This window comes from Spermophilus citellus, assembly GCF_964194105.1.
Source record: "Spermophilus citellus genome assembly, chromosome: 1".
NCBI lineage: Eukaryota > Metazoa > Chordata > Mammalia > Rodentia > Sciuridae > Spermophilus > Spermophilus citellus.
In genome coordinates, this window is record NC_138182.1 from 202,021,096 (window position 1) to 202,048,384 (window position 27,289).

The window sequence follows — 27,289 nt, forward strand, 5'->3', positions numbered from 1 at the left end:
ACTCAGCATTAAAATAGAATAAAATTATGGGATTTTCAGGTAAATGGATGGAGTTGGAGAATATAATGCTAAGCAAAGTAAGCCAATCCCCAAAAAACAAAGGCTGAATGTTGTCTCTGATAAGTGGATGCTGATCCATAATGGGGAGAGGTGAGGCATGAGAAAAATTGAGGAACTTTGATTGGGCAAAGGGGAGAGAGGGTGCATGGGGGCAGGGAAGATGGTAGAATGAAATGGACATCATTACCCTAGGTACATGTATAACTAATTTTTTTAATGGTGTGATGCTACATTGTGTACAACCATAGAAATGTAAAGTTGTGCTTCAATTGTGTATAATGAATCAAAATTCATTCTGCTGTCATATATACCTAATTAAAATAAATAAATAAATATTTTAAAAAGTACTTTGTAAACTATGTACAATAATAATAGCACCTAATATTTTTTAGAGCTAGTAAGCTCAATCACTTTGCTAAGTAATTTATGCAATTTAATTTCTATGAAATAGTTATTATTATTGTCCTAATTTTAGATGAGGAAACAAAAGGCATAGTACTAATCTGCACAACCAGTAAGAAGTTGAACTGGGATTCTTTTAAAAGAGACTGTTGACAGTTGACTTCTAATTGAGTTTGAACTCAAGGGTTCACATGTTTAATCCCCAATGTGAGGTATTTAGAGGGTGGAAACATATTCTGACTATTGTATTTGGAGGAAGAGCTTTTGGAAGTGATTAAGACTGGATGAGGTCATAAAGTGTGATCCACCATGATTGGATACTGCTGGTTTTATGAAAAGAGAGAGAGAGACAGACAGACAGACATACCAGAAGAAGTACATGTGTGTGCTCCATTTCTTTTACCATGTGATGCTCTATACTGTGGGACTATACCATCTGTAAAGCCATCACTGGATGTGGGTCCTAGGCCTCCAGAAGTGTGAACTTATTTGAATAATTTTTTTTCTTTGTAAAGTTATCCTTCCACAGGTATTTTGTTATAGTAATGAAAACTGACAAATAAACCTTCTAAAACTGGTCAATGTAGTGAATCTAGAATTTTCTCTCTTTCCTGTGCTGACCATTAAACTTTTTCATATGAATTCACCTATTATCTGGCAATCTTACTCATTTTTTTAACTTTTCAAATTAATTTTCTCCTGAGTTTAGGAGCTGGATTTATTCTTTAACTGAATACTTGTTCTAACTGTCCATACCATGAGAATCTTGTAAACTCGTTAAATACATATACATCATAGCATTTTGCACACAAATTGGCTTAAAGAATAGACTAATAGCCAGGTACAGTAGTGCACCCCTGTAATCCCAGAGGCTTGGGAAGCCAGCTTCCACAATTTAGCAAGGCCCAGAGCAACTCAGTGAGACCCTATCTCTAAGTAAAATATAAAAAAAATGTTTGAGGATGTGGCTCATTGGTTAAGCACCTTGGGTTCAATCCCTGGTAGTGCTGCTGCTACTACTACTACTACTACTACTACTACTACTACTACTACTGATTAGTTTTCATGGATACAAGAAGTAGTAGAGCCAGACATGGTGGCATACACTTGCAGTCCCAGTTATTTAGAAAGCTGCAGCAGGGGGAGAGCAAGTTCAAGGCTTGCCTGGGCAACTTAGTTAGATTCTGTCTCAAAATAAAAAATTTAAAAAGGATTTGGGATATAGCTCAGAGGCAGAATGCTCCTGGATTTAATTTCTCATACCACCTCTCCACCAAAGAAAAAGATTTTAAAAATTTTAGAAAATTTTTTTGTTCTTTTCAGTAGTTTTTACTTTCAATTGTTAAGACACTTTACATCTATGATCAAATTCTATACAATGTTCTAAACAGTTTTTATACATTTAAATTACCTCTGGGAATGTATAAATCACAGGATATGAAAGCAATAAAAACCTCTCATTTCTTATTCACTGTGGTATTCCCAATGATTAGTAAGTACTGTTTCTATCGTAGTAGATATTTTAGTGATTCTAGAAAGAAAAATAACTTGTTAAAAATATCACCCTTTGTTTCTGTATCAGTAGATAAATTTTTTCCTTGATGATTTTATACTGCAGTGAATTCCCATTTATTTTCCCCAACCATTCCTTCACGCTTGATTCTTATCTTATGAAAGGCAGAAATGCCCCTGGTCTTTTAAGTAACTTGACTGAGTGGGTTTGGTATTTGTAAAACACAATTGCAGTGGCAGCTACTGTGTTGAGAAAAGGAGAATGCAGGCACAAGCAACTAAACTCTAGTCTGTGAGCTGTGTGCTTGCATTTAACACCTTATGGCTCAAAGCACATTTTTTTATTTAGCAAGGAACATTCACTGTTCCCTCCTCCTAACATGGGAATTTCACTGGTTTCATTTCACAACCATGATGAGAATTAACCAAATGGAAACATAATATTGAAAACCTGCCCTATGAGTTTTTTTTTGATAAAATAAAACGCTTTAAAATTACTGGATGAGAAAAAAAATATCTCTAACTTTTGGACAGTATAAATTCTTTTTTAAAAATATTTTTTTTAGTTTTCAATGGACCTTTATTTAATTTATTTATATGCAGTGCTGAGAGTCAAACCCAGTGCCTCACACATGCTAGGCAAGTGCTCTACCACTGAGCCACTATCCCAGCCCCCATGGACAATATAAATTCTTAATTGTGGTGCTGTTTTACTTTTAAAAATGAGTAATACTATCTTCATAACTTTCCAGAATATAAATTCTAATTCTCACATAAATAACTAGTACTTCATTGCCCAAAACAAACAGCTCTTAACACTGCTCTATGATTTCTATGATACATAGAGAGTAAATAGGATGCTTGTGAGCCATTTAACCACTGACAAAACATGCCAAGTAACCAAGCTAATGAGCTTAGAACCATGCAACCTAACTGATTAATGAGAGGGATGTGAGGAATGGAAAAATAAAAGCATCCCATTTTAAATTTTAATACTTTGGTCTATGACTTAGTCACGATTGATTTTCCCTTCTGGGTAAAGCCAATTTGGTTTATTGATTGTTTACTTATTAGTTGTTATTACCACATTTATTCTCAAGCCTTAAAGAAATAAAACACATCATCATCATGCCTAGCTCAAGGATCACAAGTGAAGTCAACTTTATTATATTATTTTTCCCATTATAGGGCTCATCTGATTGAAAAAACAATCAGAAATGGGTTTTTCTCTTTCTTAAGAAAATGAGAAAAATGCAAAATAGGAGAAAATAGGAGATGATGGCTTTTGCAACTACCGCACAAAGATCTGTATTGGAAAACTCAACTGTGTGATAAATGATCATTCACATCTGCCTATCTCGTTATTAGGAAACCAATTCAAAACAGTATTCAGTCAGCTTCCCAGAGCCTTGGGGGGTATTTGGAATTGTGTTTGATAGATGAGTTCAATAAATAAAGACTTGTGAGCTGCTCATAAATCATAACAAACAGATAAATTTTTACTGAATGGGACTACACACAAGAATTGTATCTTCTTTAAAACTGCAGTCCAAGTGGCATTCAGAGTGCTTCGAATTCTCTGAGAATATGATAATAAAATCACTTGAACTCTTTTAGGGGGTCAGAAAGAATGTCCCATTCTGAACAAGGCAAAGAAATATAATCTTATCTACCAAGACTCACCTTTGTTTTACTCATCCAGAAAATGTTTATCAATAATTATTTCAGAAAGCCTTTACAGTATGCTGTTGTGTTTTTAACTTGCAACCCTGTTCCCTTGATTCTGCTTATTTGATAAAACATGCCAATGGTAATTCATTTTTGTTAGCATAAAACCACTGTGAAATTATTCTGTTTCACAGAAGGTGTCTGAAGACCTTTAACTACCTGGGGTCATGGAGTATTTTCCCTCTACAAATTGTATTTTTGTCATATTCTCCCTGCCTTGGGAATATAGTAGCTCATGCTGACCTTTGAGTGGAAAGATTGATTATGTGAGGGCACAAAGACTACAATGAGAAGAGTTTGGAGCAAACTGAATAAAACATGCTAAAGGCCCTTTCTGCAGAAAAAAAAAATGTTGTACAGAGCATAATGCACAATAACAAGGACACACTGGTATTACAGACATTGCCTTTCAGTTCTGTTTTGAGTTCTTAAAAATATTGAACATCCCCAATACAACTGACACAAATTTGACCACTACATTTATATTCTGAACTTTAAAGAAGCAAAATACTAAGATTCAAAACTTCTAGATGTAGTTTATATAGATTCTTGCTTGCAGCTGCCAACCTTCTTAGTTTCACTATTCTTTGCCTAAACAATGTTGGTAGCAAGCTCTGGATGAACCTATGGTTACAGTAAACATATATAAGAAATCATAAAGCATACAAAATAAAGATAATTTACAAAGCGTGCATTTGTTACCTAAAAGTGCCAACCGTAAGACATAAGTGAGTGATATCATTGTGTGTGTCTTGTCTGCTCTAGAGACCTGCACTACCTCTGCTTTCCACATGACTTCCTGGGATTCACCTACCTAGGATTTCCTCCACCCAGAATCACTGTCCAATTGGGTTTACTGTTTAATTTATTGCACTTATTACTTACACAGGTAATTCTCCACTTATAATGTTCTTAAAAGATACTGACATTTGTTTTGAATGTCCTTCATACTTTTCTGCATGAAAGTAGACATAATCTATTTGTTCACAGAGAAACTCAGTTTATATAAATTGGCTGTTTTAACACTGGTAGAAATATTCACAAATTATGCAGCAACTAAAAATCATCTCTGTCAATAATTTCTACCACTGGAGAAAATATTCAAGATATAATTTTTTTTAAAAAAGTTTTTTTTGTTTTTTGTTTTTTGGTACTGGGGTTTGAACCTACGGGTGCTTTACCTCTAAGTTACATCCTCAGTCCTTTTCAGTTTGTTTTTTAAATTGTGAGACAGGGTCACATTAACTTGCTGATGTTCTCACCAAGTGGCTGAGGCTGGCCTCTAACTTGTGATCCTTCTGCCTCAGCCTTCTGAGTTGATGGAAATATAGGTGTGAGCCATTGCCCCTGGCTATTATTTTTTTAGAAGGAAAAAAATCGTATACATATTATAATCTAAAATACTGTTAAAATTATGTGTATATGTGTTTAATATGTATTTCAAATACAGGTATACATTTTCACTTATATATCTGGGTACTATCAATTTTACTCGTTTATTCATACTTATAATCATCTTCTATGATGAATATTAATTTTTTAATTGGTCAAAATAAACATTATTTTTTAAAAAAATCTCTGTAGACTCACTTAAAGCCTCATTAAAATTCTCCCAATTGTTTCATGGTCCAAGACAACCTGAATGGTAAAACTCTCCTATAATGACGCTTCTTTGGCGTCTTAGTAATTACATCTCTTGAGATAGAATCTAAGATACACTTGCCTGATGTCAAAACTTCTTCTATGGAGAACAGATGTAGACAAATATATTGTTGAAAGTTGATGTGTTTGTGAATAAGCAGAGGCTGGGGGAATACAACATAAATTCATACAACTCAGATGACTCTTTCAAATGCTAGTTAACTTCCAATCAAGATGAAGACTCTGGAAAAACTTTTATAGCTAGGATTTTAGTGACAAGAATTTCAAAGAAAATAAAACATTTAGGTTTTTTTTCCTAGAGAAATAAGATAAACAACGATAATAAGATAAACCTATGTTAAAAAGATTATTTGGTTTCTTTGGATTTTTTTTCTGTATGTTGGACATACCCACAACTTCCTGTGCACAACTACATTCTTTTTTATTAAAATTATTCAATCATATTAATTGTATAAATTAATGGGTTTTACTGTGACATTCCTATACATGCACATATTGTGCACAGCTACATTTCTTTATTTCAGTTTATAAAATAAGATCTTCCCCCCAACCCATTTTTCACAATCTTAGTAAAGGTCATCTCTTCTTTCTTACATAGTATTTGTCACATCATCTTGACCTTTATCTTCTTACAGACTTTCTTATGTATTGATATAGAAAGCTTATATATACATAAAATCCACATATATAGTTTATATTATCTAGGTAGAGCTATTTATATCATTTGCAAGCAAACTGAATCCTGGGTACAGAGCTTGGTTTTGAGTTCATGTCCTCTTATGTTTTAAGTCTTCTTCTCCCTGCTTCAGAACTGTTCTGTTTCCTATCAGAGTCTGACATGTTTTGTGGGACCAACATAGATGATGTCTGTTTGTTTGTAAATAGAAATACAACTGAAGTATTCAGAACTTTGATGTATCAAGGTTAAAATATATTAAAAGAATGAATACAATCTGGAGGAATGCTTGAACACAAATTGAGCTGAGCATCAAAATAAGGCAGTGGATTAACACTGAGGGTTTATTTTAAAAATTAACACACATCGAATAATTTATTTGAATAATTAGAGTCCTCTTATCAGCTATTTGGTCAATTTGACATCCACAGGAATTAATTTAAATAGATGCTCATGCAAATAAATACTCTGAATGGGCTTTTAGTACAAATAAGTAGATTTGTCCTGTGTGTTTTAAGGAGATAGATTGATTTCATTAGCACGTCAAATGAACTAGCTATCCAAATGTGCATTGGCTATATTTCACTACTTCTCTTTAAATTCTCAGCTGTTGGTTCCCAGGGACCAGCAGGTTAATACACAGACCACACTGGCCACCAAAATGGCTTTAGTGAGATATTGTCTTCACATAACTCAGGAGGTGACTGTTCAATGGACCTGCTAATTTCAATAGCTTATTTTCTACAGTATGAAAATTCGAGTCAGAATAATACTTTTTTCCTTTTTAAGTCATATCGCTTTATTTACAGAATTTTTATTCATAAGTAGAAGAAAACAGAAACTATAGGCAAATATTTAATATATGACCATATAAATCTTCTCAGGAACAAATAAGAGTTTGGGTACATTTAAATCTCTCCCTGCACTATAAAACATAAAAGGGTAAATGTATGGCAAAATATGAAAGCATTTTAAAGGATTTGGTTTGTAGGCATATATGACATTTCCTAAATCCTACTGTTGGAAAAGAAAAGATTGAATCTAACATTTAAGATTGCTTTGCTCACAATCCTCTGGGTTTCTAACCTTCCAGAGGTATCAATGTCTCCCTTGATCAACTCAGCTAACTTTAAAATTACACCATAGTCCAACCTCAGTTTCCATAGAAATGCACCATTTTACAAGGTGCATCAATTAAATGGTGATCTCCTTCCATATTATGTCATATATGTTGGTATTTGCAAATGAATTTTAAGATCATTCAAATTATTTTAAAGACAGATTTCAAACAATTTGTGCAAGGTTAAAATAATTCATTCTAGTTCTGAATAAGCTTCAGTGCAATTGCAGTAAACACTGTTAATACTAGTATACTTAGGTTGCTATTACTGACATCCTTACAGATATCTAAACACGTTGAATACAATTAGCTATTTTAAATTGTACTTAACAGCCATTACTATAAAATCATCTCCAAAGTTTTGACCTAACACACAAACAGAAATGACTTTAAACTAAACTGTATTTTTTAAAAGGTTACTTTGTTAGAATAAGATAGAACATATTCTATACAATTTAAAAGCCTTTAGACTGGAGTTTACTTATGGTCCTGAAGAGTGCATTTCCCCCTTGCAAAAACAGATTCTTCATTTTAAAAAAATAATTAGAGCACAGGTGCTATCTTTGACCTAATATAATACATTTGGAAGAATTCCAATAGCAGTTGACAATGTCTAAGAAATAGCAAAGTACTATATGTTGCTAATAAAAAATTCTCTCTAGTATGCTTTATGTTGTCAGTAGACGTGTATTTGTACTAACATCAAACTAACATTTAGGCCAAAAATCACTTGATAGGATAATGTACTCCAACATCCTAACATAAAGCACTATCTTCCAAACAACTGGCAAGAAACTAAGATCATGAGAGTAATTGTTCATTATTAGCACATGCAGTATCTGACACATGAGCATCAAACATTCCCCCTTTAACTAAACAGAAGAGAGGCTGAATGGGAGCTTTCCTGACTCATTAAATGACACCTTAACACAGAACAATGATCCCTCCTACCTTGCTGAAGGCAAAGAAGAGTGCCTTATAGAGACAAGATGCAGGTTTAGTTCTTACTTTCTTTTTCTTGAAACTCAAATATAGTTAGCAAACATACTATACAATATATGCAAGAACTTAATTGGTAGAGGTCATTAAATTTCAAAAGCAGTGCAATCATTGTTTTTCATGATTATATTTGCACTTATTTGTACTATTCATAAAAGTTGCAATAGTAAACCTAAAGGAACTAAATTACACTAATGAATTTTACTTCCAAGGCCAAGTGCAATATTTGACCATTTCCTTATGAATTATGCATTATATAAGAACAGCAATAATAGCATTTGAGGCTGATACAAAGCGACCTAAATATCTCATGACTTTACAATTTGGTTGGCTATTTGAATAAGGAATACTTCTATAGGTCTGGTTACAGAAATAAGCATACATACCCTGGTCTAACACTTCTTCTTCTTCCCGTTTTGGCTGTGGTAGTAAAGCAGTCTTATCTTTATTCTCTGTTTCTATAAAGGATCAAAGAAGTTGAGCATAAATTGGCAGGATATATTATACACTTTAAACAGTTCATTGGAATTATGCCATTAACATAAAATGTCATTCAAGATCTTGTGTTTATTATATTATTAAGAATTTATATAGAAGAAATGCTCCAATTCACAATCTTCTCCACCCCAGCATAACTACCAATTACCAGACTTCTGACATAATAACTAGGTCAACTATTTTTTCAGTGATATATAAATGATACTAAATTTTTAAAATGTTTTAACAAAACTACTGGGGGTTCATAACCCACTTCAATCTAATGTATGAAATATGATATGTCAAGAGCTTTGTAATGTTGTGAACAACCAATAAAAAAAATTAAAAAAGGGGGGGGACTAAACAGTATATACAACAAACATAAAAATTAAATATAATTATTATGAAAAAAAACCAAACTACTCATGTTTTTTTTTTAATTGACTCTAGTAACATTCTAAGAATATGTTAAGAGATTTTAAGGTATTTTCTATAAATACATTAGCATCTTAATACTCATTGCTATGCCATTTTCATTCATAAAATATCCACTAGAAAGAAATAAGGAGCTGCTCTGGCATTTTAAGATTGAATCTTCAAAACTCAATAACATCAGCATATTTCATGTAATAAAAGAAAGTGTGGGTTTTGCAACTTTAAACTAAAGGGATGACAGTCAATATGACATTTTGCAGACAAACAATAAGTTATGAACAATTCTAAGAATGAGACCAAAAGAGCTAAGATTATTAATATCAAGATGGGATCTTTGCTTGAGGAGGCCAATTAAATAGATAATTTAAGGTATTACTGGACATGATAACCATTTTCACTGGCCAACTGTAAGCACTTTTTGTTGCAATTTATAAATTCATAAATTGTCTATGACATTACTGACTATTGGGGCAATGGGATGAAGAAACTAGAAAACATGAATTAAAATGAAGAAGGGTCTACATTTATGGGATTAGCCACCAAAACTAATTTGTTTCATTACCGGCTGAGATTTGTCTTTTTAACTGTTTTGATGGGGACATGCCAGAAAGGGGAGGCACATATGAAAGAGGAAATAAGAATACATATATACAAGTTGATTGAAGAAGGGAATAAAGATGATTTTAAATACTAATCATACAGTCAAGTAAGACACATATGAGAATATAATATACAAAAGCATATGCTTCTTTATGTTAAGCACCAATCTCACCTTTGTGATGCCCATGCATCATCACCATGTCGGACTTCACAGGAATTGGAATATTGGCCTCTGGTGGTATAGTTCTGAATATATCTTGAGCTACATTCTGTGTACAAGTCATGAAAGAAACTGCATGCTTGGCTTCCATGTAATACATAACGTATAAGTTACACATTTCATCACTAGATGTGCCACTGTAGGCAAAAAAAAAAAAGTAGATACAACAAATCAGCCATTTACACAAAATGCATTCTTAAATGCAAGAAAAATGCAACCGGTAAACCTGCCAACAATGGATTAATGGTGGGGATACTGTGAGTTTGTTTTGTAGTTTTCATTAAAACCCATTAGTTTTCTTTTTTTCTTTTTCTTCTTTTTAAAGAGAGAGAGGAGAGAGAGAGAAAGGAGAGAGAGAGAAAGGATTTTAAAATTTATTTTTTAGTTTTCGGCAGACACAACATCTTTTTTTGTACGTGGTGCTGAGGATCGAACCCGGGCCGCATGTATGCCAGGCGAGCGCGCTACTGCTTGAGCCACATCCCCAGCCTAACCCATTAGTTTTCAACATCAGAAGCACAGTGTCAAAGGCATATTTTCACCTAACAATGTAGAATCAGTCTGTACATAAAAAGGGATATTAGCCAACAACACAGATGGAAATGATTTTTCAGTAGTTGAGATATATTTTCTTTCCTCTTCTAAATCCTTTTATTTTTCAGTTCTTTTCTGTTTGATATAAGGCTTAGACTGGGCAGTTCCTTTTCTCTTAAACAATCACATATTTACTTAATGGTAACATTTAAAATGTGTCAACAGAAATATATTACTTATAAGTCTTTTAAAAATGGCTTTTCTACTTAAGACCAAGAGTTTTGAACCATATTTTTGGTTAAGTGCCTCCTTTTTAATGGTGAGATGAACTGAGAATCATGTACCACACACTAAGATGTCATGATATATGATGTCACAACTAGACTGCTACCACAGGGAAGAAGAGAACACCTCAGAAATGATTCAGAATGAAGGCAACACTACTCTTTTCTCTCAGACCTGACTGGGGTAATGCTACAGAGCAGAATGATTCAGTGTTAAAAATAGATTTCAAAATGGTATGGATGTTTCCAAGAAAAAAGTTTCAAGTGGTACAAATAATGTCTCATAGCTTACAAAGCATGTTCTCTTCTTCAGTTCACATGGGCTACTTCGTATTTTAGTCTCTTTACTGTTATTAAGAAGAAATGGCTCAGTATACCTTTAGAACACTTTTATAGAGTAAAGGAATATTTCCTGTTTGCTATTAGTTCTGACAGCTTTTAGCAAGCTTATACAAATAAAAAAACAAGCTATGAGGTGGATTATTTGCTCTACAGAAATACATCAGTGTTGACTTTTCCAACAATGTCATGCAGCACTCACTTCTCCATAGCAACAGTAATGACATCAGCAAGGGAAAGGAAAAAAAAAGTCTTTTCCAAGCAAGGATTTGATTTCTCTAAGCTTCGAAAATGTAGAGCCCCCAAGAGACCTCAGGAAAGAGCCCCTGTCATGAGAAGCTCTGTTTATGCTTTAGAAATCATTTGGCTTCTCACTCTCTGAATCTGATACTTGTCACTGTAATTGTCTCTCCCATGAAATATAAGCAAATAATGAAGTGCAACCCCAAACAAACACATGTTCATTACACATATCTTCCTGGTGTCAAAACACCATTCCTAAGAATCACATTTTAACAGTTTTAGAGTGGGTCAGAAAATTATGTGCTATAAAAGGAATGTCTGGTGCCAAAATAATAACCTGGAGGCTCCCCCTATACTATCCTTCCCCTCCCTGTTCAAAAGGAGGAAGTATACAGGAGACCAAGGAGGAAAAGGAATTCAAAATGTGGCTCTTGCTTAGAAACGACATCCTCTTGCACAGAGGAATAGCAAAAAAAAAAAAACAATCATTTAAAAACAAATTAATGACAGGAAAAATTTTAGTAAATTCGTATGTGAATACATGAAACTTGCAACTAATCCATGGACAAATCCTCATATAGCTTCTCTGTTTAGAAACAGCAGTGCTCATGCTCTCACAGGGATGGTACACACACCCACAGCAGCACAGGAAATACAACCAGTATTCAGAGCTCTTTCCTTATTGATAAAACAACAGAACAAAAGAAAACTAAAAAATTTAATTGCTCGTCTAAATATTGTTGGCCAACTGGGCCAGAGTGTCTTCTGTTTTATAAATTTATTCTGTGAACTATTATGTTTTCATAAAATACAAAAAAATTGCACTATGATACTTATGATTTAACTCTTAACTATGTAGGAGTATGTATAATCCTAGTACTGGTTAGAAATTACCAACCAAAAGTGGTTCTTTAGTACTTTGTAGATGCATGTAAAACATCTACTGTTACTTTTGGATAACAACCATCACACAATAGACCTAGGTGTGTGCATGTAGTCTATTTACATAGAACTATCCAAATGCCATAGATATGCATACAGATGTATATGTAGGAATTTAACATGCTTTATATATAGACAAACATATATTAAATCTACTTATATTATTTTTAATCCATCCATCCAAATATACATTTAAATTTTCAGAAAAAATCTGTTAGAAATTTTCAAAGCAACTAATATCACAGATTTCAAAATAACTAAATAGACTATCTTAATATATATTCCCAACATATAATTTTGGTGTTTCTAAACTTGTTACATGTCTAATTTGGAGGACTTGTTTTTAGTATGCATCTTAAAAGAAATTGTACTGAAAGAGTTCATTTCAAATAAGTAAAAGCTAATCAATTAGAGAACAAAGAACTAAACTGTGAAATGTGTGCTAAGTGAAATTATCAACCAAAGTAATGATCAGGGAAATAATTTACTAAGTCATTTATTCACTGCTATCATTATCAAATCAGTGAACACCAGGTTTGTTTTTAAAGAAAATTGTAGAGAGTGATAATAAGGTCGAATATGACATAAAAAGTGGCATAAATTTGGAATAATTTAAAAAGTAATATTGGAGACAAAGACAGTAATTACTATTTTAGAAATAATTAATATCAAGACACAAGATTACATGTTTGAAAAATGCAGTTAACTACACCAAAAAGAAAGCTGTAACTTTTTAAATAACATAACAATTTGTCCTCTATGACTGATCATCAAACTTTATTATTTTAATTAGTGAATTTGAGAAAACAAAAAATAAAAATATAAGTTAATGCTCCAAGTTACTTCCTGCAAAGTGAATTATCTTGCCATTTATTAAATCATTTTTGAGAAAAAATTATACATATATATGTGAAAGTACACAGATATGTAAATACTTGTTTCCACACATATACATACAGACAATACACTAATTCAATTACACTTACATATTATGTGTTAACTATACAGACATAAATATGTTCATTGCTAAATATTTTTGATTTGGTGAGACATCCTAATCAGTTCATCAATATAGTTCATTTGAGATACTGATACATTGATACAAAATTGAGTTACTCAAATAATCTAGGAATCTTTGATTTCAAAGAAAGATTTCACAGAATGAGCTGATCATAAAGAAAGGAGTCTTGCTTTATTCCTTCCTATCTGTGATTGGACTTGTAGTCAAGGTAACTCTGAGCTCCTATCTGACAGAGAAACTATTATATATTAAAACTGTGAAGATTCAAATCATCCTGAGTATCAGCATCATAGTTTGCCAATTTTATTCCACATTCATCTTTCTTTTACCAAAAAAACAAAAACAAAAAAGACTTGCACTTTCAGCCTATCACTTTCTGTATTTATTAGGGGGATTTTTGACACACACATCCTTATTTTTCACAGAGCTCAACATATGCAATTCAAGTCTGCCAATCTGAATGATCTACAGAAGCAGGGAGGCAGGCATGTTCCCAGGTCTGTCTTGGCTCCACCGCCTGGTCCTTTTAACATCCCTCAATGTCAATGTGACTCTTTGAAATAATGACTGCAGACATCATCTGTATCCCAATACTGCAGTATAGAATTCTTTCATGCTCTTCACAACAAAGTGCTTATGTGATAACCTCCTCTTTTATACTGGCTTAATATAAAGCTTCAAGTCCAACACAGTGTGATGAGCCCCCAAATAATAAAATTTTAAAAATACATGTTAAATGATAGAAGGATGAATGACTTTGCTTAATAAATGTCCGCAACTTATTATGACATAATATATTATCTCTAAAATATTACACTGATGAATAATGAGTTAGGTCAATTTATGTACTTTCTATAGTATTTCTGAAAAATATTTATATCTGCATATCAATCAATTTACTGATATCTATCAGGGTTCTATAGGAGGTTTTATAAAAATAATTATTTTCTATTAGAAAGATACTTAATAGTTATTTAGGAGAGTACCAAGTAGTCTGAAATGTATCACTTTGAAGTCTCCAAATGGCTGTGTATCAGGCTTGGGATGTAGGTTGTAGCACTTTATTAATTTAATGAGTCCCTTGCCCCTAGGCAAGCTCCTTAATCAACAGAGCCAGGTTTCAATATAACCAAAACAGGTAATGTTAATTTTATTACCTGAAAAATTTAAAGAAAAATATTTTATAAATATGGTACCTTTAAACTTATACATTAAGGAGTTATTATTTATCATATAATTTTATCTTTGCATATAATGTACATCAAAATGTTGATTAACATACTATTTGGTATACATAAATATATTTTAGACATTGTCATATTCTTTCAAGTTCATATTCTCATGAAATGATCCATTTTAAATGAAAAGTATGACCAAAATAATTGACTAAATAGGTAAATACTATCTATTTATTCCAAGAATTAATTTGAAATTTCAGTCTATAAACTTTTAGGCTGACTAGCTGACTTAATTAGCTTAATTGGTTGACTTAATTAAATTCTTTCTTTTTGTTTAAACTTGACTAAACATTCGAAATGAATTTAGAGAAGCATCATATTGAATATAAAATATGTAGTGCAGTCAGGCACAAAATATTGCTCCTTCACAGATTAATTAGTACTGTAATCACTATATACTTAGTGCAATGTATTTGTTTAAGATATGCTATTCATATTTACTATTTTAAAAGAAATATATTTGGACAACACATTTTACCACTAAGTATAGTTACTAATATATCTTGTGTTAAATTCACCTATTTGGAACTAAGTGTTTCAGGCTCTGAGCTCAAACCTGTGTCCAGTAGGAGTGCATGTGATGTATGTGGGGTGGAGGTGGAGGTGGAGATGGAGATGGAAGTGGAGGTGAAGATGTAGGAGAGGAAAATATGGAAATTTATAGAGTATCATTTAATTTAATAGAAAACAAAATATTTCTGTTCTCTTTCTTTCTTTCTTTCTTTTTTGTTGATTACATTATCAACTGTGACCCTGTAGTACCCTTTGGATGTTGTACCTATTATTTTGCAGACTAGAGATGTATTACTGCTATTACTTTTCTAAAACTAAAAAGCAGATTAAATGCTATAATTATTCTGCATTGTTATAAGAGTTGTTATTCATGTCTAAATTCATTCAAAATTGTCTTATAGCTTATCATTATATTTGGAAAAAACTGCTTTTGCAGTATGAATTAAATATTCAGAATATGGACTCACCCAATAACTTAATTTCCTATAATTCCTTTCAATTTCATTTATATTACAAAATGTGTTTTTCCTTTAGTCCACGTGAGATTTATACAAAGCTAGAGTAGTATAGTCATTTTAGGGCATTATTCTAATACAAACTCACATTTTAAAGAAGACTAGAATTATTCCATACTCATCAAAATGAAAGAGCCCTCTAGAGATCACTTTGGCCTCCCATCCTGGTATTATAGCAAGTCATTAATTTCTCTGGCTGATATTACCTCGAAGAGAAAATGCAAAAAATAGAATCTGGCCAAGATGATAAGCTTCCTAAAATTGTAATTTTTGCCTTTGGCCAAACAAACAAAAAAATCTACTTTTTTGCACACTTATAAACTAATACACATAATGTTTTGAAGGAGAATTCATTACTACTTCACTTACTTATTTCAAAGGTGAATAAAATAACCAATGGCATTTAGGTAAGATGTCTGTGGATTTATACTAACATAAAATAGAGAAAGCTGATCAATACCCTCCATATCATTTTACCTCAGGAATTTAAACACTGCCAAGAAGTGAACTCTCAGATTCCACCTTTCAAATCTCATTATGTCTACTTTGTCAACCCTTTCCTTACACTCACCTTTTCTGGAACCTAATAATTACATTGCTTTCTTCAAGTCTCTTTCCAAATTTATCAAATTTATCCAAAAGCAAAGCTGCTGGAAAGCATCTTGTTTAATATAAATTGAGAATGTTTTTCTCTTTGTTCTATATTTTGCTTTAAAATTGGTGCTTATTAAAATAAAAATCTTTTGTAGTGACATATCTTTTCATCTTTTCATTAAATGTCCCCTTTTCAACCTGCATCAGCAACTTTTCCGTTTTCCCTTACAACCACCAGTTAGTGCTGTTGTAAGAATCATCTTCAGTGCATTTAATCCAAATTTTCAGATCCCTACTGTCTGTAACTTCTCTCTGATCAAGAGATAAATGGTTTAAAACTTCACTTCCCAGTGGTCTCAGTAAATACCTTAAAACAGAGTGTAACACAGAGAGGAGATTCATTGATGCTTTTCCAACAAAAAGCATAATAAGAAACTTTCTCTTTCATTTTTAAATCTTTTATCTATTTATCTTTTTTGAAAGAGTTCACAGTGCTTTGAAAATTTTACTTAGTGTTATAAAGCGTAATTATTTCAAGGAGGCTTGGCATTTGAGAATTGCATTTTGAAAATTATTTGATCTCCCCCTTTTGGAAGTGCTGCATATTATTATCCTAAAAAACTGGAACTTATAGAATATTCAGAAATTCTAACAGGCAGAAGAAAACATGTTTCTGAGTATTTTATGAGTATGACTAAATAGAAAACTTATTTTCCTAAAAGAAAACCTTTCATAATCATGATATTTTCTTCATTTTTATGTGTCTAAAGAAGTAATATATGGTTTTCTAACTATATAATGGAGAGGCATGATGTTGAGGAGCTTAATGAAGCAGAAATAATAAAAGCACATAAAAATAGGCATGTTCTGGGGGTTATCCAAATTGATCAATTTTAATGATAAAATACTAGTTTGTTCTAATTGTCCATGACAGGACAAAAAAAATGTACATAATCTATTCACAATAATAACTGTCACCTATGATCATGCCTTGTGTTAAAAAAAAAGTCTCTTGAAATAATGGAAAGTACAGAATCTTACCCAATGTGTGTGGCTTCTGTCCTGCCCTCACCAGTGAATACACATCTTGCTGCTAGTATGTCACCAAAACTAACATCCACTGGGTGTTCCACAGGGTAAAAAGCCTGCCCGGAAGACAAACACAGTGATCCATTGAAATTACCATTAAAACCCAGAACCATATGCTTAAAATATGTGAGGCTTGGAGCACTGCTTATGGAGAGGACAAAGAGATAGACACATACACAGATACTCACTAGATAGAAGAGTTTATCTCTAATTAATCAATTCCACTTTACAACTTTGAAAGCATATTTACAAATGCATTCCATAAAACACAATACGTACAATAACAGAAGAACTATCTGAAACACTTATGACTAAATGATAGGATCGAAAGGACTTCACTAACATGTTCAGATCATATTGAGAGAACTGGTAAGGAAAACATCAAATTGGAAGTTGTAAAACAGGAGGTTATGTAACTCAGATTTACAGAAAAGGAAAATATGGAGACTGTTAGATGCTAAAGAAATGAACAAGGTATTACATAAGAATTTTTAAAAATTACTTTCTGTTGGTTAGTATTTTTCCTCCCCAAATTAAATTGGATCCTACATACCTGTGGCAGCTGGGGGCTCTGGCGTCCAATTAATGTCCATTGTCCGTTTCTTACTCTGTATCCACTTACTACCTTACCTTAAAAATAAACGTAAATTGTAACCATATGAAATAACAACACAGAAAAGCAAAACCACATTTATTTTTCTTTTTAAAATAAAACCTGAATCTTTTCAGAACCCTAAGTAATGAGTATCTTCATGAAAATAACATGATGAAACAGCATAAAAAATTCAAGGTATTGGCTGAAATTTCTTTGAAACAGAATTAAGGTCAAGTACAATCAACATTTTACATTTACAGCACTAGCAAGCACAATGGTAAATACTTATAAATTTAACATGTAGCTTAAGGTTCTTACCTAAATGGTGAGTGTGAACTCTGTAGGCAAAAACATGCATTGGGTACGTTTTATAATGGCATGAAATATCAGAATTCACCACTGTGAGAAAGAAAAACACAGACAAAAGTCACTATTCAACTGGAAAACGACATTCTTCTTTTCTAAAAGTGAGCTAGTCACATGCACTCAAACCCAGCAGATAGTAAGTGCTCATCCTGTGCCGTCCATTTCACCAAGAAAGATTAAAAGCTTCCTACTTCAGATAATTATAATACCCTGTCACAAAACAGGCTTAATTAATTTGTTATCTTTATCTTGAAATCTATCCAGTTGAAAAGCTTAAAAAATGGCTTTTATTTTTGGAATAATAGATTTTTGAAAGATTGAATGCAAATACTAAAATCATCAGGCTGAACAGTTCCTGTTGATAAGGGGCTGTCTTCATATACTTTATCTTCCTTACAGTGTAACACATACTAGCAATGCAATAAGTTTCTTTTGGTAATAGATCAGTGGACAAAACAAAGTGCCTGTACTGAATATTAACTTTGAAATTACCAATAATAACAAACAATATTTAACATGACACTTTTGTTAGAGGGTCTTTAGATATACTGATAAATAACAATTATTCTCACGGCTTTTTGCCAGTTTAGGTGAAACAGCTATTATCTCATTTTGCAAGTAGGGAAATTAATATATATACAAGTTCAAAGACTGAGCTGGTGTTGAATTTGAAGCCTATTGATTTCTAGCCTTCCCATGAAGTAGTTTACATTGTCGCACATTATGCACTTCACCTTTTGCATCTCAAAAATGGGTGACTGATTTATAAAATACTCAGGATTTATTCTTTAATTTATACACCACTACCTGCCCATGAGTCTCAATTCTTAGCATTTCAATAAATAAATATTGAAAATATAACAAATAATTGGCTTAGAACAATACCAAATCACTTTAAACATAATGACAATAAAGAATTAGCTTATTTTTTAGATACAAATATTGGTCATTTTTTATAAAGTTGATAAAAAATAAACTGTAAGTCCATTCTTATAGATTACTCAATGAGGTAACAGAAATACAAAGAGATCATTCCTTACCTTTCTCTCCTGGTGGTATAACAGTGTCAACAGACATCATAAGGTACATGCCAGCAATTAAAGGCTGTCTGCAGGAAAAAAAGTATTATTTTTCTCAATAATGAGATAATGCCAAAACTATTTCACTGGACAAATATGTATATCTCAATACATTAGTTTATAGAATGTTATTTTTGTAAAAATCAAAATGAAACAAATTAGAAAAGGTAGACAATAAAAGGTAGATTCTAACTAGTCTCAGTTATAACTAACTTTATGTGTCAACTTTGTTAAATTATGGTATCTGGCTGATGGGTCAAACATTAGCTTAGATATTTCTTGGAAGGATTATTGTGTTTTTAGATATGATTAACATTTAAATTCGACTTCATGTAAGGCAGTTTATTTTCCATAATTTGAGCAGGTCTCATACAATCAGTTAAAGGCTTTAAGAAAAAAGACTCGGGTCCCCTGAAAAGTAAGAAATTCTGCCTACACACTGTCTTTGGACCCAAGAAGGCAACAACCTCTACCTTTCCCTAAATTTCCTGTTGGCCCTACAGATTTTGGATTTGTAGGTCCATACAAAAGCATGAGCCAATCCCTTAAAATTATTTTTTCTTCCTCACTATCCATCTACTAATTCAGGTTTCTTTGGAAAACCCTGACTGATCAAGCTGTCATGATTCCTAGCTGTGATGAGCATGCCTTGTCTAATTCCCTCCCTCACCTTGAGGGTGAGCACAAGTAAGCGTACTAACATATTTCTAACAAATAGAATATGGCAAGAATGATGATATGTCACCTCTTAAGATTAAGTTACAAAAAAACCTCTGGATTTCATCCTTCACATAATCCCTTGCTTGCTTTTTTACTTACATTCTGTGATGGAAGCCAGTTGTTGTATTGTAACCTGCACTGTTTATAAACCTTATGGGGAAAAAAAATGAGGGAGACCTTTGGCCAACACCCAGCAAAGCAATAAATCCTGTCAGCAACCATGTGAGTTATCTTGGAAGTGGCTGTTCCCGGGTCTAGCCTTGAAATGACTGAATCCCCAGCAGAGACTCTGCTTGCAGCCCCTTTGGACAACACCAGCCAGGGGAGCCTTCTATGTTGTGCCTATGTTCCTGACTCATAGGATGCTGAGATGATTCATATTCATGACTTTAAAACAGTAAGTCTGAGTTAATTTGCCTTCCACAATAGTTTGCAAAGATCTTAATGTTGTTGCTCATTTAAGAAAACCCATCAGTTTCAAACAGTGAAACAGAAGACACCATCAAAAGCCTACCAAGGAATAGCATGGATGGTGGAAAGAGACTCTCATTATTATCAAAATACATGTATGAAGATATGAATTTGGTGTCAATATACCTTATATACAATCAGAGATATGATAAATTGTGATATAAAGGTATATTAAGAATTGTAATGCAATAATAATAATAATAATAATAGGAAAAAAATTTAAAAAGCCTACCAAGACCTGCAAAGAAGAATTAACACCAATACTCCCCTAATTATTCCATAAAATAGAAAAGTAGGGAACCCTTCCAACTTCATTCTATGAAGCTTGCATCACTGTGATACCAAAACCAGACAAAGACACATCAAGGAAAGAAAACTTCAGACTAATATTCTTGATGAACATAGATGCAAAAATTCGCAATAAAATTCTGGCAAATAGCATAGAAAAACATATTAAAAAGATTGTGTACCATGATCAAGTGAGGGTGCAAAGTTGGCTCAACACACAGAAATCAATAAACACAATTCATCGCATCAATAGATTTAAAGACAAGAATCATATGATAATCTCAACAGATGCAGAAAAATCATTTTCTGCTCAAAACAATAGAAATACTAGGGAGAGAGTAAGAACATAACTCAACATTATAAAAGCTATCTATGATAAACCAAAGGCCAACATCATTCTAAATGGAGAAAAATTAAAATCATTCCCTGTAAGAAATGGAACAAGAAAAGGATGCTCTCTTTTATCACTTTTATTCAACACTGTCCTTGAAACTCTACCCAGAACAATTAGAGAGAAGAAAGAAATCAATGGGATACAAATAGGGAAAGAAGAACTCAAACTATCACTATTTTCTGACAGCATGATTCTACTTACAAGATCCAAAACATTTCACCAGAAAACTTCTAGAATTAATAAACGAATGCAGCAAAGAAGCAGGATATAAAATTAACACCTATAAATCAAATGTGTTCCTATACATCAAAGATGAATCCACCAAAAGAGAAATTACCCGATTCACAATAGCCTCAAAAAAATCAATAAATAAAATATGTGGGAATCAACCTAATAAGAGAGGTGAAAGACCTCTACAATGAAAACTACAGAACACTAAAGAAAGAAATAGAAGAAGACCTTAGAAGATGGAAAAATCTCCCCTGCTCTTGGATAGGCAGAATTAACATTGTCAAAATGGCCATACTACCAAAAGCATTATACAGATTTAAGGCAAGCCCCATTAAAAAACCCAATGGCATTCTTTACAGAAATAGAAAAAGAATCATGAAATTCATTTGGAAAAAGAAGATACCCAGAATAACCAAAGCAATCCTTAGCAAGAAAAGTGAGGTAGGAAGCATCACAATACCAGACCTTAAATTATACTACAAAGCCAGAGTAACAAAAATGGCATGGTTTTGGCACCAACACAGACACGTAGACCAATGGTACAGAACAGAAGACACAGCAATAAATTAATATAAATACAGTTATCTCATACTAGACAAAGGCACTAAAAACATACATTGGAGGAAAGATAGCCTCTTCAACAAATCTTGCTGGGAAAACTGGAAATTCACATGTAGCAAAATGAAATTAAACCCCTATTTCTCACCCTGCACAAAACTCAACTCAAAGTGGACCAAAGACTTAGACATTAAAACAGAGATCCTCTACCAAATAGAAGAAAAAGTAGGCTCAAATCTTCACCATGTCCGCTTAGGAACTGACATCCTTAACAAGACTCCTAAAGCAACAGAATTAAAATCAAGAATCAATTAATGGGATGGATTCAAACTAAAAAGCTTCTTCACAGAAAAGGAAACAATCAAGAATGTGAAGAGAGAGCATTCAGAATGGGAGAAAATCTTTACCACATTCACCTTAGATAGAGCATTAATCAATGGAATATTATAAAGAACTCAACAACAATAAAAACCCAATCAATAAATGGGCTAAAGAATTGAACAGACACTTCACAGAAGAAATCCGATCAATCAACAAATATATGAAAAAAAGTTCAATGTCTCAAGCAATGAGAGAAATGCAATTCAAAACTACTCTAAGATTTCATCTCACTCCAGTTAGAATGGCAGCTATCAAGAATACAAACAACAAAAAGTGTTAGTGAGGATGTGGGGAAAAAGGCACACTCATACACTGCTGGTGGGACTGCAAATTGGTGCAGCCAATCTGGAAAGCAGTATGGAGATTCCTCAGAAGACTTGGAATGGAATCACTATTTGATCCAGCTTTTGGTTTATACCCCAAAGACTTAAAATCAGCATAGTACAGCCACATCAATGTTTTATAGCAGCTCAATGCACAATAGCTAAACTATGGAACCAACCTAGGTGCCCTTCAACAGACGAATGGATGAAGACAATGGGGTAAATATTCACAATGGAATGTTGACTCAGCATTAATGAAAAATGAAATCATGACATTTATAGGTAAATTGATGGAGCTGGAGGATGTTATGCTACATGAAATAAGCCAATCTCAAAAAACCAGAAGCTGAATGTTTTCTCTAATATATGAATGTTAATTCACAATAAAGTGGGGGCAGGTGGCTAGGGAAGAATAGAGGTACTCTGAATTAGACAGAGGGGAGTAAAAGGAGAAGAGGGGCATAGAGGTAGGAAGGATAGCAGAATGAATGGGACATTATTACCCTATGTGCATATATGATTACAGGGCTGGTACAATTCCACATTATGTATAACCAGAAGAATGAAGAAGTTATATTCCATTTATGTATGATGTGTCAAAAACATTCTACTGTCATGTATAACTAATTAGAACTACAACAACAAAATAGAATAAATATGAAAAAAAAAAGAAAGAAAGAAAGCAGGAGGGACTTACGGCAGACGTGTGAGGTGTAAAGACACGCCAGAACAGTCCTTGTGGTTATCTGAAAACACACAAACACATACCTTCAATACAAAAATCAGAAAAGGGGATGTCAAACTAATAAATTGTAAGTGTTTAAATATAAAACCTAAAAACTATGTTAATTTTCTTTCTGATTTTACAAAATACTTTAATATTCCTTAATTCCTTTAGTCACCCACAGAAACAACAAAACTACCAGTTCATGCAGTCTTGGGTATTTCTTGGCTCATCAACTCATCAGTTATGGGCTTTCCTGCAGCTGTAATAGCTCATAGAAGAAGGCTGTTGCTACTCTCTTTGCATTATTTATATTGCTAAAATACCCAGAAAAAATCCGGTCAACTAAAAGATTTTTTTTCCCCATGGGAAAGTAAACAACTGCATTTTGTACTTTTCAAGAACTTTTGTAGCCCATGATTTAGGTTCTGAAGGCATTGTTTTGCCATTTTTAGTTTAATGTCTCAAATTATATATAGGGATCACCTCGTCTTGTAATTTAGGCCATGCATATCCCTACCTTTTAAATAAATAGCTGATCCTAATTCATTTTATACCCTAAGTTCAGCCAAAAGCCTCTGTCTGAGTACCTCTTTATCTTTGTCAAAACTGCAAAAACTTCTTGCACATCCTCTCTCTCTGTTTCCCAAGTGCAAAATAAAGTAGGAATGAAAAATACCCATCTAAATTCTATTGAACTTGCTGACCTTCCACCACAGAGATCATGATTAATACACTATTAATTTCTTGTATTTGCAGAGTGATTAAATTTTTTCTACTTCACACTTTACTCTCAGTAGTTATAAAAGTTTATATAAAATTTAGAGTTTTTATACAAATAATTATTGTGTGCAATGGGTGTGTGCAAGATTGATAGAGTTATACTAGACACTAAGAAATAAAGTGTGTTAATAAATATCAGCAGGTGGAATGAGGTTTTAGTGGCTTTTTTTTTCCACTTGGTTATCATTTCCATGAGAAAGACTAAGGTAGCTTCATCTAGAAATATATAATAACAGGTAACTGACAAGATGTATTTTGATTTACTTTAGCTAATTAAAGAAAAAAACACATGAAATCATGTATAATGATTTGAGAATAAAATACAAAAAATATCTGTATTAGTTTTGATCTTAAAATAGTGAATAAAAGATAAGCACTTTTATTCAATCATTTTTTTTTTGCCTTTTTCATTTTACAAAGGAATCTCTAACACATTGAGTCCATTTCAGGGAGGCAGTGTCTTCCTAGTTATTTCAGGGAAGTTTTTTCTACATAATTTCAAGTGAGTTTTAAAGAAGGAGGAAGTTAATAATAATAGGAGCTTAGTACCCAGCTCCTAAATACTGTTTACTGATTACTGAATGTCTGATTTTTTTTTATTACAAAACCAGGGAGACTCCCTCACAATAACATCCAAGAAAAATTTCAATGTGCACTGAAAATTATTTTTTGGATTCTTGTTATATCTTTGCATTGAATGAATCAAATTTATCACGATTTTAAATATAAAAAGGATAATAGAGTAGCTTCTTCATTTTTTAAAAAAAGCTTTCATTTTTTAGAACAAGCTCTTTTATATGTACTACTATGATTTAATAAATATGCCTCATCCATACTGCTTTCAAATGATTAGCTAATGACCTTACGGATAATCATGTAAATATCTCCACTGATCAAAAGATAATGGTAGAGAATATACCACTCCTTCACACCAAACGAAGGCCAAACTCCAGAGGCTTACTTAATTAGCTTAGTTCATTGCAGGCAACACTTTTTCATGTGTATTAAAAAATAACCTGCATTATAAAGTTATTTTGAGAAACAAGAATCACCCATTTATTTAATTAAACTTATTGAGTAGCCAGAGTAATCCCGACCCTATGCTGTACACTTGGATACAGAGGAAAACAATATAATCCAGTTTCCTGCTCTCATGGTTCAGGACAGATAGGAAAAAATAAACAAAAAAAGTGTTATACAGTGTATGCAATAGGATGGGACTCTGGGCAGCTGTTTATCTGCTAGAGTCAGTGAAGGGGGGGACACCAGACCTAAGGAAGAACATCCATGGTTGAAGGGACAGTAAAGGCCTATAGAAGAACAGGGTATGCTTATGGGACAGGAGAGGCCATTGTGGAAAGAAACATAGTAAAAAAAGAGAATTGAGGTGGCTGCACAGCTGAAGATTAAGAGTACAGGACACAGAGTGGATTTAGAGTCTGGATTTTATGCGGTGTACACAGAAATCATGAAATTAGTGACAGGATCATATAAAGTGCTCAAATAGTTCAGTACCCAGCCCCTAAATAGTATTTACTGATTACTGAATGTCAGATTTTTCAGGTTTTTATTATAAAACCAGGGAGACTCCCTCACAACACACATACAAGCAAAAAGTTCAATGTGCACTGAAAATTATCTTTTGGATTCTTGTTATATCTTTGCATTGAATAAAACAAATGAATCATGTTTTGATTTTTTTTTTTCAGAATGGGGATGCTCCACCACTGAGCTTCATCCCCAGCCCTTAATATTTTTTATTTTTTATTTTGGGATGGAGTCTCCCTAACTTGCTGAGGCTAGTCTTGACCTTTTGTGATCCTCCTGCTTCAGCTTCCTGCGTTGCAGGAATTACAGGCAGCATCACAGTGCCTGGCTCATTCTATTATACAACTTGGCAAATCATTCATGAGTTGTATAAAATTAAATGGAAGAAATTAATAAGTAAGCTAACATAACTCAAGAACTATTGAAAAAAATTTTTTTATTAAGGCTAAAAGCTGCCAACAAATTAAGAGTAGCAGGAAAGTTACTAATAGCATAATGACAGGTAGCTATTACTAAAAGCAATAAAACATAGCATCTTCCTATTAGATATTATTATTTGTTAGAAATATCTACATGGAGTAGTTTTTTCTTAAAGCACAAAAATTAAAAACAAATTAGAAACAAATTCTAAACTTGCATACTACAACAACTTGTAAGGAAAGCTCAATTCTAGCAACATAATTTTGTCAAACAGAAAGTAGTAAATCTTGTATGGGATTGGGCTGGTGAATATACATAGATCCAAAGTAAAAACCCTGTCTGTTTTATGAAACGCTTCAGAAATTAAAACCTATAAAAGGAAAGTTAGCAAAGACATTTACTTTAAAATCATACTAGACAGATTCTGCATAATGGCCAAAGAAATTTGCTTCTATCAAATTTATTTGGTCAATATTATCCACTGCTTCAAAGCATTTTTAAAAATGTGGGGTGCATATGAATGTGTGGGTAGATATTATTTTATATCATGGATATTGCTTTGGGAAATCCATCATTATTTAACCCTGAGGTGGTAGAATCACTATTTTAACTGTGACTTTAAAAAATTGTTCTGTTTATAAAAGGAATTAACATATATATAGTTTAATAACAAGATCTAAAAGTTATCTCAAAGTAAAAACATATAAAGCATATTTACATACATTTTAGGCATTGCCAACATTTATTAATCTTGATACATTCACTATTTCAACATCAAATTTTATTATTCTAAAGATTCTGGCCTCTTCTGATACATCTTTCTACAGTTTGACCTGAAGGCCTTACAATTCTTGCATATACACAGAATAAGAAGTCCCAGTGGGAACAACTTAGACTCTACCAAACAAAGTGGTCTGGGGTTAAGGAGTGCTACTGGAACCACATCTGCTCTTACAGCAGGTGAAAACTTTGTTGAGAAGCATATTTTGGCCTTAGTGTTTGGCATGAAAACGGTGGCCTTTTAACTCCAACATGATCCTTCTGACAGTGATGCATTATTATTTTCATAACCCTTACCCTGGATTTACTCTAGTGAACTCAGAAACTTCAGCTAGTTTTGCATATATCACTGATGATTTGCAACATACTCTGACTTTGACCTTCTGTTGTAATGCAGTGCTTTGGCTACAAGATATGAAACCTCA

The 27,289-nt window shown here is 32.9% G+C and overlaps 1 protein-coding gene across 10 annotated transcripts in view; it reads right to left on the reverse strand.

Annotated features, from left to right (window-relative positions):
• The window catches only part of PAM (peptidylglycine alpha-amidating monooxygenase), a 295,529-nt gene that overhangs the window by 52,834 nt on the left and 215,406 nt on the right, over nucleotides 1-27,289 (reverse strand). For all 10 annotated transcript variants that reach the window (XM_081293032.1, XM_081293034.1, XM_081293033.1 and 7 more), the window contains 7 exons: nucleotides 23,307-23,355; nucleotides 19,205-19,272; nucleotides 18,117-18,197; nucleotides 17,757-17,833; nucleotides 17,156-17,259; nucleotides 9,844-10,028; nucleotides 8,546-8,617 (listed from right to left, as the gene is read on the reverse strand). In XM_081293032.1, coding sequence (XP_081149158.1) covers nucleotides 8,546-8,617; nucleotides 9,844-10,028; nucleotides 17,156-17,259; nucleotides 17,757-17,833; nucleotides 18,117-18,197; nucleotides 19,205-19,272; nucleotides 23,307-23,355 — 636 coding nt within the window. The remainder of the gene's footprint in view (nucleotides 1-8,545; nucleotides 8,618-9,843; nucleotides 10,029-17,155; nucleotides 17,260-17,756; nucleotides 17,834-18,116; nucleotides 18,198-19,204; nucleotides 19,273-23,306; nucleotides 23,356-27,289) is intronic.